At 60.2% G+C, this 14073-nt stretch overlaps 5 protein-coding genes across 5 annotated transcripts; 1 reads left to right on the top strand and 4 right to left on the bottom strand.

Moving 5' to 3' along the window:
- The first annotated feature begins 3 nt into the window (after window positions 1-3).
- On the top strand, window positions 4-1287 carry THITE_2108492 (uncharacterized protein). Its single transcript, XM_003649649.1, has 3 exons — window positions 4-103; window positions 200-647; window positions 751-1287. Exons 1-3 carry the CDS (start codon window positions 83-85, stop codon window positions 1230-1232), a joined length of 951 nt encoding a protein of 316 aa, XP_003649697.1. The 5' UTR covers window positions 4-82; the 3' UTR covers window positions 1233-1287.
- Window positions 1288-2221: 934 nt separating this feature from the next.
- Window positions 2222-5398, bottom strand: THITE_2108489 (uncharacterized protein). The gene is made up of 3 exons (XM_003649648.1): window positions 5109-5398; window positions 3589-5025; window positions 2222-3533 (listed from the first exon to the last, which is right to left on the bottom strand). The coding sequence occupies exons 1-3, from the start codon at window positions 5164-5166 to the stop codon at window positions 2386-2388; spliced, it is 2643 nt and encodes an 880-aa protein (XP_003649696.1). The 5' UTR covers window positions 5167-5398; the 3' UTR covers window positions 2222-2385.
- Window positions 5399-6364: 966 nt separating this feature from the next.
- THITE_134121 (60S ribosomal protein L4) lies at window positions 6365-8028 on the bottom strand. Its single transcript, XM_003649647.1, has 4 exons — window positions 7994-8028; window positions 7647-7880; window positions 7358-7508; window positions 6365-7294 (listed from the first exon to the last, which is right to left on the bottom strand). Exons 2-4 carry the CDS (start codon window positions 7849-7851, stop codon window positions 6553-6555), a joined length of 1098 nt encoding a protein of 365 aa, XP_003649695.1. The 5' UTR covers window positions 7852-7880; window positions 7994-8028; the 3' UTR covers window positions 6365-6552.
- A 491-nt stretch (window positions 8029-8519) lies between these two features.
- On the bottom strand, window positions 8520-10174 carry THITE_2037962 (glycoside hydrolase family 28 protein; the record flags this gene model as incomplete). Its single annotated transcript, XM_003649646.1, has 5 exons — window positions 8520-8797; window positions 8896-9169; window positions 9248-9422; window positions 9522-9924; window positions 10024-10174. The coding sequence occupies 5 exons, from the start codon at window positions 10172-10174 to the stop codon at window positions 8520-8522; spliced, it is 1281 nt and encodes a 426-aa protein (XP_003649694.1).
- A 326-nt stretch (window positions 10175-10500) lies between these two features.
- On the bottom strand, window positions 10501-13801 carry THITE_2108480 (uncharacterized protein). The gene is made up of 2 exons (XM_003649645.1): window positions 13630-13801; window positions 10501-13566 (listed from the first exon to the last, which is right to left on the bottom strand). Exons 1-2 carry the CDS (start codon window positions 13704-13706, stop codon window positions 10827-10829), a joined length of 2817 nt encoding a protein of 938 aa, XP_003649693.1. The 5' UTR covers window positions 13707-13801; the 3' UTR covers window positions 10501-10826.
- Between the last annotated feature and the right edge of the window lie 272 nt (window positions 13802-14073).

Genomic DNA, 14073 nt, shown 5'->3' with positions numbered 1-14073 from the left:
TCTGTCCATAACGACCCCCTTCGCACCCTTGCTTCCCAAGACAAGACTATCAACGGAGTGAAGAATACAAACAGCCGGCAAAATGATCCGGCTCTCCTACTGGGTTCGTCGCCAGGATTTCACCCCGTCAACCTCCATCCCGCACCAGTCTTCTCCCCATCGCCCTAGCCTGCCGCCTCCCGCTAACCCCCCCTTGCAGGTGATACCCATCCTTGCCGGCACCGTCTGGCTCGCGATGCTGCTGGCCCTGCTGCTCTACTGGGTTGTGGACACGCACGAGACGCACTACGGGTCCATGGACGCCACCCAGCGCATCGCCTACATCAGCGACGTCGGCGCGGCCGAGCTCAAGCCGCTCTTCATCGCCGGCTGCGTCATCACCACCGTGCTGCTCGACCTGTCGTTCGGCCTCGACCGCTGGCTGCGCCACAAGGGCCGCCTCGCCCCCAACACCACCACCGCCGAGAAGGTGCTGTCGGGCCTGACCATCGCCTTCGCCGTCGTCGGCACCGTCGGCCTGATCCTGCTGAGCATCTTCGACACCGCCCGGTATCCGCGCCTGCACGACATCTTCTTGCTGCTCTTCATCGCCGGATATGTCTTGTCCGCCATATTTATCTGCTGGGAGTACCAGCGCCTGGGCATGCGTGCGCCATTCCATTTCATTCCTCCCTTTCCGTTCATTTTCTTCATCTCATTCCGATCACGTTAACTTACACGTTACCGCGAACCCGCGATTGCGCAAAACAGGCCACCGCGAGCACCGCGTCCTCCGCAGATCCTTCTACATCAAGCTGGCCTTCGTCGTCGTCGAGATCCTGCTCGCCATCGCCTTCGTGGCCTGCACCTTCAAGGGCCGGTACAACCCGGGCGCCGTGCTCGAGTGGGTCATCGCCTTCATCTTCTCCGCCTACGTCTTCTCCTTCTACGTCGACCTGTACCCGGCCGCCGCCACCAAGCCGCAGCTGCAGGTGTCGGCCGGCGGGAAGAGCGGCGGGCTCAAGATGCGGCTTGCGGGGCCCGGGAGGATGGGTAGGCGCCGCGGCGGCAACGGCGGCGGCGGCGGGCATAGGGCATATGGCGCTTCGCTCGAGATGGAGGAGGGCGCAAGCGACGCGACGCTGAGCCCGGCGGACGGGGCGGGCTCGTTCGACGCGGCCCGTGTTCATCACGGGCTTCAGCACGGCGTGAGGCCCGACTCGAGAGGTATGGGTGCGGCCAGGAACTTCTAGGGCCCGTTTGCGTCCATTTTGTTTTCACGAGTAGATGAAACCGCAACGCTCAGCGAAGTCCAGTTGACCTGAGATCGTGTCTTTTGAGAAGATGTTATGTTTGTGTAGTCTAACTGTTCACATTCCTGATGGGTTTATATTCGCCTAGGTCTTGCATCTTGTCCTTGACCGACGGGGTTACGACGGTTGAGAGGTGCGAGGTGCGTGAGCTCGCTCTGTCTTGGGATCGCGAAGAACAGGGTGTGTTGCCTTGTCGCTTGGAGACGGATATACCGTAGAGTAATGTTGTGGACATAAACCCGAGGCGGGACATGGCCGTGTAACCTCATAGCGAGGGAGAGATGGCTTCAAGGCCGTGGAGGAAATCGAGGATCTTAAACAAGGAGACACTTCAGCAACATTAGGCAATGTTCAAATGCGAGCGAACAGAAGCATGCATCACCACGAGTAGATCAGTCAGTCTTCAGTATTGTATGTCGCCAGGCCACCCACCGGAGAGGGCCGGGTAAAGGGACTGACAGGCAAAAGCTCACCGGCTAGCCCCCTTCGCGTCCAAAGGGAGGTAGCCGGCTACGAAACCCTCGGGAGGGTTTGCTTCGGATTCGGAGTGTCACCGGGACGGGTCGGTCTGGTCGGGCGCGGGCGGGGCGCTGGAGAAGGGGAGGTCGAGGACTCTCCCCTTCTCTGTTTTTGGTACGCCCCCGGGCACAGGGCTCGAACTGGCGACCTCTCGGTGGAGAGCGCCAGGAGATGGTGCCCGGGAGGGACCAGCCACCTCTGTTGACCGTTAGGCCATTACAGAGATGGCCGGTCGAAATTGGGTGACTTGGAACTTCTATATCTAGTGCCTACCGGCCGCGCCGAGTTCCCCGTGGTTTCCGCCCTTCGCTGCGATCAAGATCGGCACCTAGAGCGTGCTGCAGCAACCTGATCATTCCGAGTATGTGCTAAGTCTCGTTGTATATCGCGTTATGACAACATCCAAAGTGCGTGCTCAGCTAGATGACGATGACCCGCTTGCTCAAGTATACAACACACAAACACCTCGCAGATGCCGTCCTTCCATACCCAAAACACCTTAGATCACCTAAGTGATTGCCGACAAAATGCCTATCCATAAACACCCAGTCCCCCCTTCCGCCGAGCCACTCCACTATTCCAAAATCTCCGAGAACCTCGACCCCCTAAACGGGTTCACCCTTCCCGCCAACAACGCCGGGCCGCCGCCGCCGCCGCTGCTGACCCTCGGCGGTGTCGCGTTGGAAGACGCCAGCGACCCGCTCGTCTCCGGCTCGCTCCGCGCCTCCACGAACTTCTCTCCACTACTACTACTGCTGTCGCTGCCACAACCACCACCGCCACCGCCGCCACCACCATCTGCGGTACCCAAGCTCCTCACCGACGGTTCCGCCACCGACACGGGCACGCTAGCCTGCGAGACCAGCGAGACGGGCCGTTGCGACGGGGTCGACGGGAGAGCGGCATCAGGATTATTATCATCATAAGCATAAGCATCAGCAGCAGCAGCAGCAGCAGCAGCAGCAGCAGCAGCGGTGCTCCCGCTCCCGGCCAGCTGGCCTTCGCCTTCGCCTTTCCGCACCGGCGGCGCACGAACAGCGCGGCCGGCCAAGGCGACCTCGCGCATGCTGGCGTCGGGACGCATGCCGGCAGCGGCGGCGGCGTCGCCGGTTGCGGGGTGCGCTGCGCCCTCTGGCTCTTTGCCCTTGGCTGTGGCGGTGGATCGCTGCGCTTCAACCGAGGTGGCGCTGCCGTTCCTCCCCTGCCCCTGGAGCCGGGCCAGGGCCACGCCGCCGATGAAGCCCCTCTCGGCGACGGCGCCGTTGTGGTCGCTCGGGCCGGTTTGCTGGCCCGCGCCCGCACCCGGCGCCGCCGCGCTCGCCGACTTGGCTCGGGCGTGGGGAAAGCGCGAGAGCAGCCAGGCGCGCACCTTCCGGGCTGGAGAGGCTGGGGTGTCGAAGTCGTCTGGGCTGGTTTGCTTGTCTGCTGTGGGGTCTTTGCCTTTGGGGGTTCTTGGCGGGCGTTTCGGGAAGCTGATCGAGAGCGCGCGGACGTGGCCGATGCCGCGGCTGGATAGTCGCCTCTTCTCGGGGTCTTGCGGTGGCGCTGGCTGGTCTTGGTTCTCCGCGGTCGCGGCGGATGGTACGGCCTCCTTTTCCATCTGCTTTTCTTCCTTGGCGGCGTGCTTCTGTTCGGCTTTGCTCGCTCGTGCCTCGTCCTTCCGCATCTTCTCGTCTTGCTTAATCTCAGCCTTTCTGGCTCGGTCGGCCTCTTTCTGCTGGTCTGCAGATGGTCAGTGGGTTTCTCCTCCGGTCGGTATTCAGGTCGCGAGACCTACTCTTTAGCTTCTTGTGGATTTCCTGAATCTCCTTTTCCCTCATCTTATCTCTCTCCTCCTCCTGCTTGCGTCTCTCCTCCTCCAGCCTCTCCTCCTCTTGCCTTTCTCTCTCCTTCTCGGCCCGCTCGTTGATCTCGTCCAGCAGAGGCTGCACTTTCTTAGTGGCAATCTTCTCCACTTCAGACCGGTCCATGACTTTCCCTCCCCCAATGTCGACTTTGCCGGCACTCTCGTGGCTCGCCGCATCGAACCTCGCCCGCGCAGCTACTAGCGCCTTCCTCCCCCAGTCATCCATGGTGATCTGGGGCACCCTGCCTGTCTCGGACTGCACCTTCTCGTCGATCTCATGGAGTTGCGCCTTGACATTCCGCTGGGCAGCAGCAAGCAGCGCAGCCCGGTCGCGGGATCGCTTGTCCTCGTCCACCTCGCTCAGCTTGTTGTTTAGTAGGGACATCTGCCTTCGAATCCGCTCTGATCGTCGCCGGTCTTCTAGTAGGTCCCCGTCGCTCGAAGATCGCCTTCTGGTCAGCTTGCCCTTGATAGTACCCAACCGGCTCCGCTGCGGCGCACTCATCGCACCCGCGCCGTAGTATGCTTGAAGATCCCGGTGTTTTTCGTGCTCTTGCTGCAACTTGGTGAGGCGATCCTGGGCTAGCCGGTATGCCGCCTCCTGTAGGCTGTTGTAGACCAGGGGCGGCTGTTCCTCGTTCCCCGCACTCGGTAGACCTGCCGCCTCGGGACCGGGCAAGGAAGAAGACCGCGCGTGCATGCGGGCGGATCTATCAATCATCTTCTGCTGCTGATTGTACATCTTCTTCGCCATGACGAGAGCAGATGCATATAAGACGTCGGCGCGGTGCTTCTCGTCTGTTTCCGGCTTGACCGGGGGGTTGGAGGTGAACATTTGCCGGTCCATAGTCGTGTATGGGATCGCGCCGCCTTCCCCAGCCGGGATGTGAGCTGCGCGCACCGGCGGTCGATGCGCAATAGTCGCGGCGCTCAGCGCATCCGTCCCGGTGGTGGTTTGCTGCTCCGGAGCCGCGTCTGTTCGCGTTTGAGGAGACGAAACTGCTCTCGGCCGCGAGCCCGCCATTGCTCCCTTTGCTGCGCGCATCGAACTCTGCCGGGAGAAGTCGGGAGCCGAGGCCGTAGACGGCGGCGTGCTGCCTGCCTTGAACGCCAGACTGGCGGCCGTTGACACCCAGAGGGACGGAGGCGATGAGGGCTGCTTCTGATGTTTCTGCGCCCATCCGGCCGCATGAAGGGCGTCTTGCGGCCTTGGAGCCTCCGGCTGAAACGGGGCAGCGGAGGACGCTGGGGAGCTCGCCCACCCCAGCGACGCCGCAGCGCCAGCCGCAGCGCCTCCTGGCTTCAGTCCGGGAGACGGATAGCTTGGAAGATCCTCGGCATTGGCGTATCTCAGACGTCCAGGATGGCCTGGAGAGAGGGGGTGTAAGCGGGGACACTGCACTGATGCGATGCGCCAATGCGCAACGCTGGGCGGGGAGAGAATGTCATACCCGGCAGGGCCATAGGACGAGATGCGCCGCCGGAAGATGTGACGGTTGCAGATGCCATGCGCAATCAAGTACGGGGAAACAGGACAGAGCCCGAACCAGCAGGCTCAAGCCTGCAAACAATATAGATAAGACGATATGTTATAATGATATTGGATGGGAAATGGTAGCGGTGATCCTGAAGACGAGTGCCCACGAGTGCCCGCTGAATTCCCCGGACCCTACCAGCGTAGGAAGACAAGGAGGCTCAGTTCTTGGTTGCAAGAAAGAGGAGGTCGTGTGCGGGCGGCGGTTTCGACGGGTAACCGCGGGGCAAACGGAGTTGCTAATGGCGACCGAGACACGAGACATTGGATACGGCTGAGAAGAGCAGTAACTAGCTCACTCAGGTAACTCGGCCAAGCGGGGAGGCAGTAGGTGGCTCGACCATTGGACCCCAGAGATTTGTTTGATGCGCAGATCGGTGGCGGCCAACCGAACTGGTCTCGGGATTGACGGAGCTGCTTGGCAAGGTCGAGACCTCTAATCAAGAGAGTTTGTCTTTTATATTATGTCGCAACCCGTGGACAATGAGCCACGCTTGCGCGCGCGAGCCTGGAGACCAAAAGAGGCAAGCATCGTCGTGTATTTGTGCAAAGGGTCGATCGACGTCATTGCGCTCGGCATCCGAAGGGTCCCTGCAATGCAACCTGCAGCTGCCAGCTGAACGAGTTAAACGGCCTAGCCTCGCCGACCCTGTGGCGGGGGCTGCACGGGCCATGTCCAGGTGCTCACCGATGGTCCCTCGTTCCCAGGGCCTAACTACTAGGTGGACACCTGAAGAGCTTCCGAATATTTACGAGCTAAGAAAGCGACAGTTATTATGGAAGCCAACTATTTAGATGAGGTCAATGGAACTTGTAAAATCGCCCAAGACTGTTGCGAGTCAGATCTACCATGTCACTCCTTCCCTTTTGATCAAGCTTTATGATCTGCCAGCCCTTCGCCGGATTGGATGGAGCTTGACCGCAGTAACGTCAGAATCCAGGCTGCGGGGGATGACCCTGACAGGACTCGTGACCGCTTAGGATGGAACCTAGGTAGCCATCACCGCACATGACTGACCACTCAGCAGTCTTGGCAATTGGAAACTGGGAACCTAATTAATTGACAATCGTCAAGCTAGCCGGCCGTCAGGCAAGTATTAGTGCTGTGGTGAACCGAACAGTATGGCGGGGCACCACGTTGGTAGACACCGGACCGGGACATGCAATGATGATGGCAGGGACTGTTGCCCATTCGGGACTTCATTTCCATCCTCGACCTCTGCTCCTAAACCACACAATCATGTCACAAAGCAAATATGCCGCATGTCCGGTATCAGAATTCATTGATGTGCGCTGTGCACAAATGCCTAATCCATTACGCCGAGTACCCGCAACCACTCCATCCATTTTAATGACCCAACCTAAGCCTCCTTCAGCAGCTCCTTGAAGGCCGCCGGTGTCGGCGCAGGCTTGCCCTCCTCGGCCTTGACCTCGCCCAGCTTCTCCTTCGCGAATGTCGAGGCATACGGGTTGAGGCGGAGCATGATCTGCTTGTTGCGGAGCGGGTTCTTCTTCTGCACCGCGCCGCGCTTGGTGCGGGCCTCGCCCTTGGGAGCGCGGAGGACACTCTGAATTTCGGAGCTGTTGATGAGACGGGTAAGGTCGGCCTGCGATACGACGTTGGACGGGAGAACGAAGCCCTTCTTGCTCTCGTAGATGGCGTCGAGCTGCTGGATGGCAGCCGAGGTCCAGATGATGAACCGGCCGAGGTGGCCGCCGGGAGCGAGCTGGAGGAGGTTGAGCGCGTCCACGGGCGAGGTCTCGACACCCGGGAGGTTGCGCAGGCCCTTGACGAGTTCCTTGCCATCGGCCTCGGCGCTGTAGACGACCAGAGGGCCACGGCGCTGGCGGTGGCGGCGGCCCCTGAGCTTGCCCTTGCCGGCACGGAGCTTCTTGGACTTCTTCACCTTCTCAAGATCAGGGCCAGCACCGACGGCCTTCAGGAGAGCCTGAGCAGCCGACGTCTTGGCGATAGCCCCGCCAGCAACAGCGGCAGAGTCGACAACGAGGGGAACCTCGGGAACGGTCGCAACCTGGTGGCCACGAGCCATCAGGAGAGGAGCCACAGCAGAGGCGGCAAGGGCGGAAGCAGTAGCGAAGCGCCTGTTCGGAACAGTTAGAATCCCTCCCACCACAAAAAAAAAAGCCACCTTCGCTTTTACGTACTTCTGGCCCTGGTTGATCTTGACGTGCCACTTGCGCCAGACCTTGGTGGGAGCGAACATGCGGCCGGAACGGCACATGTTACCGAAGGCGGCCTGGCCGGCACGGTGAGTGCCACCGCCAGAGACACGGGGGATACGGGCAACAGCGCGACCTGGGTTCCTTCACAATCAGCGATCGCCCATCTCGAAGCCGAAACCTCCGCGATCCCGCAACCCAGAACATCTCCCAACCCAGCTCTTCTCAATCCTCCTCCTGGCAGCCGAGTGCAACACCCCGGAATCCCACTCACCAGTGCCCCACGACTCGGCCGAGGTCTGGTGGCCGGCCTTCTCGCTGACGGCGTACGGCTGCCTCTTGTTCTTGGCCATGCCGGTGTGGACGTGCTTGACGATATCCGGGCGGATCGGGGCGCTGAAGACCTTGGGGAGGACCACAGTGGCGCCGGTGGCCTTGCCATCGGCGCCGATCACGGTGACGGTCGGTCGGGATGCCATCTTGTCCAGTGCTGGGACAAGTCTCGGGTCTGAAGCAGAAATTCTGTCGTCAGCGATCGGTTCGTATGGAGAGAATATTCCGTGCTCGAGCTGCACACGCTTTGGCGAGCACAAAATCTCGAGATGGGCCGGGCTTGCGTACCTTGGCGTAGGGCGGTTGTTGAGCAGGCGAAAATTCGAGGCCAGCAAGTAGCTCCAATTGAAATTTTGGAATATTCAGCGAAGTGTGTTCGTGGGGCTTCCTGGCACCCGCGGCCCTAATTTGCGCTAACCCAAAATGGCAAGTTATGGGGCGTCTGACAGCTGTCCATCGGACGCCGCAGCCGGTGGTTAACTCTAAAAGTCGTTGGATGATTGGCGGCTGCATCGACAGCTTCGCATGAACTGCTCTGCAAACAGCTGCTGTTCTCACTCTCATCGACTTCCTACATACAAGCATAGCTCACCTAATCGAGTGGCCTTCGATATGAGTACTCACGAGCAGCTGTCTAAGTTTTGCACCAGCCGACTATCGTGAGCTTTCCGATTACACGTACAAGCCGGTGATGCACAGTGAACATACAACGTCCGGCATTCACCGGTCCCCCATTTCGACAACCCAAATCAAAGCACCTACAACTTCCGCGCTCAAAACTCAAATCAACCTCCCTCACTACTTCCGTACCATATCACACATTCCCCGACAACTGCTGCGGATGCGACCCGGGACAGGGGCCGGTGCACTGCAGGCCCATGGTGGCCTGGTTCTTGATGTTGGAGCACAGCACCTTGGCCGTCCCGCCGTTCTTGGGCTTGATGTTGATGTCCGAGAAGTGGAGGTTGTCGCAGGGCGCCGCGCCGCTGCAGTGGATCGCCGCCGCCACGTTGTACCGGCTCGTGCCCGTGATGTTCTCCCAGCGGATGTCGCTGATGGCGAGGTGGGAGGAGTCGCAGTTCTGGTACGAGTCTTTTTTCATTTTGTTTCCCAACGCGGTTGGGGTTAGTTGTTGGGTTGGAGGTATGGTGAGTATGCTGAGGAAGAGGAGAGGAGAGGGGACGGCGTACAGATGCACGAGGTCACGTAGATGGGCTGGTTGACGTCCTCGCCGTAGATGTTGCGGAAGGTGACGTTGCGCACGTAGCCTGTGCCGGGGTACGTCTTGATCCAGGCCGAGTTGCTCGAGTGGATGGCCGTGATGTTCTCGAAGACGATGTTCTCGACGTAGTCGGGCTGCCGCGCGTTGGAGCCGACGCTGCCTATGGTCATGGCGCCCGACTCGTGGCAGACGACGTTGCTGACGTGGACGTTGCTGCTGTTGCCCTTAATCGCGATGCAGTCCTGTTGAAAAAGTCAGCCTCGTTCGCGTGGTATTGTCCTGACTCAGAGGCGGCGTCTGCAGAGGAGAGGCCAATGCACATCACCACATGTGACGGTCCAGTTCGAGATGGTGATGTCCTTCGAGTTCCAGGTGTCAGTGCCGTCCGTGTTCTGCGAGCTGTACGAGTTGCTCGAGAGGGTGTTCATGACCAGGTTCGTCATGGTCACGTTCTGCGAGTAGGCCACGAAAGTGTGCCAGAACTGCGCCATGCGCCTGCGCAGAACTTGTCAGCAACCACTCCATTGTCCCGTCCCTCTGCTACCCCCCTGACTTTCCCCAACCCTCTCCTCCCCTGAACCAAGGGCAACATACCAAGTAATCCCATCAATCAGCACGTTCGTCCCATGCCAGACCGTCAACGAGATGGGCCGCCCGTCCAGATTCGACGCGCCGCGGGCCAAGTCGATCCACGCCTGCCCGTTCCCGTCGAACACGGCCTGCCCAAACCCCCGCAGCGCGATGTCCCGCCCGCCGATCCGCCACGCCGTCTGGCGCCCCGCGTAGGTCACGCTGAAGCTCTTCTGGCGCCAGTACGACAGGTTGTCGGCGCTCCAGATGAGCGTGCCGTAGATCTCGACGCTGACGTTGCGCAGGTTCGTCGTGTCCATGACCTGCCGGATGTGGTACGTCCCCGGGCGGAGGATGATGGTGCCGTCCTGGCCGCACTGGGAGAAGGCGGACAGGATCTGCGGGGTGTCGTCGACGGTCGCGCGGGCTTGGAGGGCGTCGCGGCGGTGAGGGCTGGGCGCCGGGGAGGAGAAGCTGGACCCCGGCGTGTAGAAGCTCAGTTCGGGGTTGTTCACGTTGTCAGGACCGAGTCCACCACCGTCCGACCGCGGGACGGCGAAGGCGGCGTTGGTGTCGGAGAGGGGCGTGACGATGCATGTTGAGCCGTTCTTGACGACCTCGCCGTGGACCGGGAGGACGATGGCGCTCAACGGCAGAAGGAGGGTGAGAGGCAACATCCTTCTGTGCAATTTTTAGTTCGCTTCAGTCGTGGGAGACAGACAGAGCCCTGCTATGCACTCCGAAGACGATCGTCTACACACGCTCTTATAGTATTGAGGCGATGACAGCGGTAGGCATGGTGTACATCGTCTGCGAGGTCAGACACAAACACCACCATGATAGGTGGGTTTATTTTCTCCGCCTTGTCTTCAACTTCTTTTACAAAAGTAGGGACCGAAACGTTGGAGTATATGGGCTTGTGATTCAAGGGATCTTCGTTAGGTGCTGGCTCCGTTGCATCCCCTTTAGTCCGTCTTGGTCAAGGACCTCCGGCTGATCTTCCATACCACGCGGTTGGGTGACATCCCATTACAGCCGGGACAGAGTTCTGGGGTACAAATGCCGGTGAAAGTTGATATAAAGAAATTAATCCGTCTCGCAACGTGTGCTGTTGAGCAGCTAGCTGGGTCAGAACCGTGAAGTCAAGCAAGTTCAAATCGGAGGTGGCAGGCGCATTCGCTCGAAAGCTGAATCAATTGATCTCACTGCCCAAGTATGTTGGTCGTTGTCATAACACTATTAACCGCTGCCCGGCACATGACATGAGCTTTGAGGCGGTCGCATGCAACCTTCACCAGCACCTCACAGCCCTTCTCCTCTTCTCGAGTACTACTCAACCTCCTTGAACTGCCTCGCCAAAGCCGCCAACTCCTCCTGGACCTCGGGGTCCTCCTGGTCCTCCCTCTGCAGCTCGTTGTATCTCGCCTTGACCTCCGACAGGACCCGCAGCCTGTTTAGCACGCAGTTGGCGAGGAAATCGTAATCATCGTATTTGCACGCCTCCAGGAACACCCGGCGCATACGCTCGCTGTACAGCTGGCAAGATGCAACCGGTTTGAGCTGCTTATGCTTCAAGAAGTTCCGGGCCATATCGCTGCCGTTGTCCTCGTCCTCGATCATCGGCCAGACAACGGAGTTGAAGCACTCCTCGCACACGGTGAATTCTGGCACCCGCTGCAGAACGTGCCACTTGCGGTTCGGAATCGGGGTATTGCGCAGGCACTCGTCGTGGAGGGAGATCTCTCGAATACGATCGACCAGTTCGATAAGATTGGGCGCCGTCCTGCGGCTGAGCGCCGCGGCCGACGTCATCTTCATTTCCTCGAAATAGTCAAAAAAGCGCTTGCGGTCTGGGGCGTAATGGAGCTCGCAGATGCCTCTAGTCGGTTCATGCGAGTTCAGCGGCACAAACACGCCGGCCAGGTTGGGCAAGAGGACCTCAACCATCTTGGCACAGCCCAGGCAGACGCTGAACGTCTGGACAGGACGTCTCGAGTTCGGCGCCATCATGCTGTACCAAATGCGGGTCGCGAGCTGGCTTCCAGCGCAGGCCTGCGATTGTGCTGCGACGGACGCTATCCCTTGCAGCAGCCGCAAGTCCTGGTACTTGTGCTGTAACGTCATGATGTAGGCAATGCGATACCACGGCGAGGAGCCGAAATCGCACGAAATGGCCCGGTCCCCCCAGCGGGCAGGAGCCGGGACGAACAGATGCTGAAATTGGGTATTAGCAAACAGCGCACCGTAGCAGTCAGGACAAATCCTGAAGTTGTCGGCGCGCTTCAACGTCAGGAACTGCTCGCTACCCGGTCTGTTCCGAGCCAGAGCAGCGTTCCTCCACCGACAGCCGGGGAGTCGCGCAAGGGCACGGCTTGTCACACCGCTTCCTGCCTCGTCCTGCTCGGCGGAGCGGCGTGGTTGCCAGTAGAGTACCGGCGATTGCGGATCCGAGGGGTCCTGCTGCATCAGCGTGGCTACGGGTCCGCCTGGGGATCTCTCCAGAGTGCCGGTCCGGCCGAGTGAGCCCGGGCCCAAAGGTGGCTGTGAACCGGACCCGTTTGAAACTGGGCCGATGCTTGCGTCCCGAGAATGCGCTCCCATTTGCGGCCCCTTAGTGCTCCTAGCGGGGCCTCGGGGAGGAGACGAGCTGGTCGCAGGGGGTGGTGAAGCGGAACACTCGCTAGCCGTCTTAGTCTTGGAGGATGGAAATGTCGCGCTCCGCGAACTCAATTGGAGAGGATCGTGCGGAACCTGGGCCCCAAGAGGAGCTAGAATGGTCGGGCCCGCAGGCTCAAGCTTGGGATTTGGTCTCCGGGTTTGCTCGGGCGAGAGAAGGGTGGGACGGTCTGGGTCCAACGTCGAGCGGATGGGATAGCTGCGCTCTGCTAGGGTAGGGCGCCTCTCCCTGTGGGCCTCGTCGCTCGAGTATCCGTCCCAGTCGCGGGTCTCGGACCGGGGCTGCCGCCTACGATTCGGCGACGGGCCAGGCATCTCTCTCGCTCCGCGGGGGTGGGGCGGTGAGTTGTTAATTGGCGTCCTCCTTGGGGGCGAGACGTCCCTGTTCGGCCTGCCCGGCGTGAAGTCACGCCCTGGTGCCATGTAAGCCAGGATCTCGTCGGGATCGCCGTTGCCGTAAGGCTGAAGGAAGGACTTTGGCCTCTCAGGAGGCGGTCCGTTTCGAATCCTCTCACGCGGCGGACTATCACGGCGGGGCACGGTGGTCGTGGACGAGGCGCGGCGGTGCACGCCGGGGCTTGCCGGGTACTTGTTTGAAGAGTGCGGCGGCCGTCTCGTGTCGAACACTTCGACCTCGGCAGCCTTCCTCGTCGTAGGACTGCGGCTCGATCTGCCGCTCGCATCCGACCTGGCGTCCGAGTAAGCCCGTTCTCGCCGCCCGGAGGTATGTTTCACGGCGGCGGGCGAGAGGAAGGCGCTGTCGGGAGGCCTCGCGCTGGATCTGTCGCGAGACTTATTGTAATCTTGTGGCTCTTGGTGCACGAGAGGCCTTTCCCGGTCGCGTCGGCTGCCTGACCGGCGGATTGGAGGGGCGTCAGCATGTTCGAAATCAGTCGTGAGACGAGGCAGCTCCTGGTGGCTCTTTCGCTTTGGGATGTCGGGTTTCTCTTTCGGCTGGTCAACTTTCTGCTTCGAAGACGTTTCCTTTGCCCCTTCTTCCTTGGCACTCTCGGTGTCTTCCGCGCCGTTATCTGAAGTCACGAGGACATATTTTCGGCACGTGTTGGCTTCATAGCGAGCCTGAGCGGTCTTGGAAGCGTCCTCGGGCGCTGCGCCGGGAACAATCACAAATCTGCGCTCCGGATTATGCTCATGCACGGGCAGCAAAATGGGTTGCTGGTCAATCTCGCCGCGGGACTTGGGTTCCTCGTCGGATACTGCCGACACAATCGATCCAACGTACTCTTTGGCCAGCGATTCCTCCTCATCTTCGACACACGGAGGAGGCGGTCGCTTGGTGCGCGATAGCGATTCCATCGATACCGGTTCCAATGTCCTAGGAACACGGATGTTGGGCTTGGCGGCTTCATACACCCGACCTTGTGAATCGTAACTGTACCGTAGCTCTGTCAGCAAAGGTTTTGCCCCTGTGCTCTCTGGCAGCATTGGTGCTCACTGGCTCGGGCTCCTCGAGCGCGAGGTCCTCCAAGACCCCGTCTGTAGGAGGGAGTTGATATCGTCTTTCTCAACCATGCTTGCTTGCACGCAACGCCCGTAATTCTCAGAAGATAGTCATCTCGTTCTCCTTCGCGGAGGCTCAGAGTGTCGCTGCTGCGGGAAGGGGGAAAGGGGGAAAGGGTGGATGCGCGCGGATTTGCGCGGGGCCAACGTGCGAGCTCGCAGTCAAGTTGCGCGGGGTGCAGTTTGGACTTGAATGCTTGAGGCTAAAGGGGTTGGAAATTTGGGGCGAAGAACAACAGCCAGGTAAGGATTTTGGTAGGAGGGTGACCTTGTCGATGTTGAGCGTTGTTGAGAACTGCTCGGAGCTGGGCGCGCAAGGCTTTGGTTACTTGTGTTTGGATGGAAGCAAGCACTCTTGCTCTGCGGGGTGGGACTGGGA

This window comes from Thermothielavioides terrestris, chromosome 1 (assembly GCF_000226115.1).
Source record: "Thermothielavioides terrestris NRRL 8126 chromosome 1, complete sequence".
NCBI lineage: Eukaryota > Fungi > Ascomycota > Sordariomycetes > Sordariales > Chaetomiaceae > Thermothielavioides > Thermothielavioides terrestris.
The sequence above is the reverse complement of the archived record's forward strand: the minus strand, read 5'-3'. Positions and strand labels throughout refer to the sequence as shown.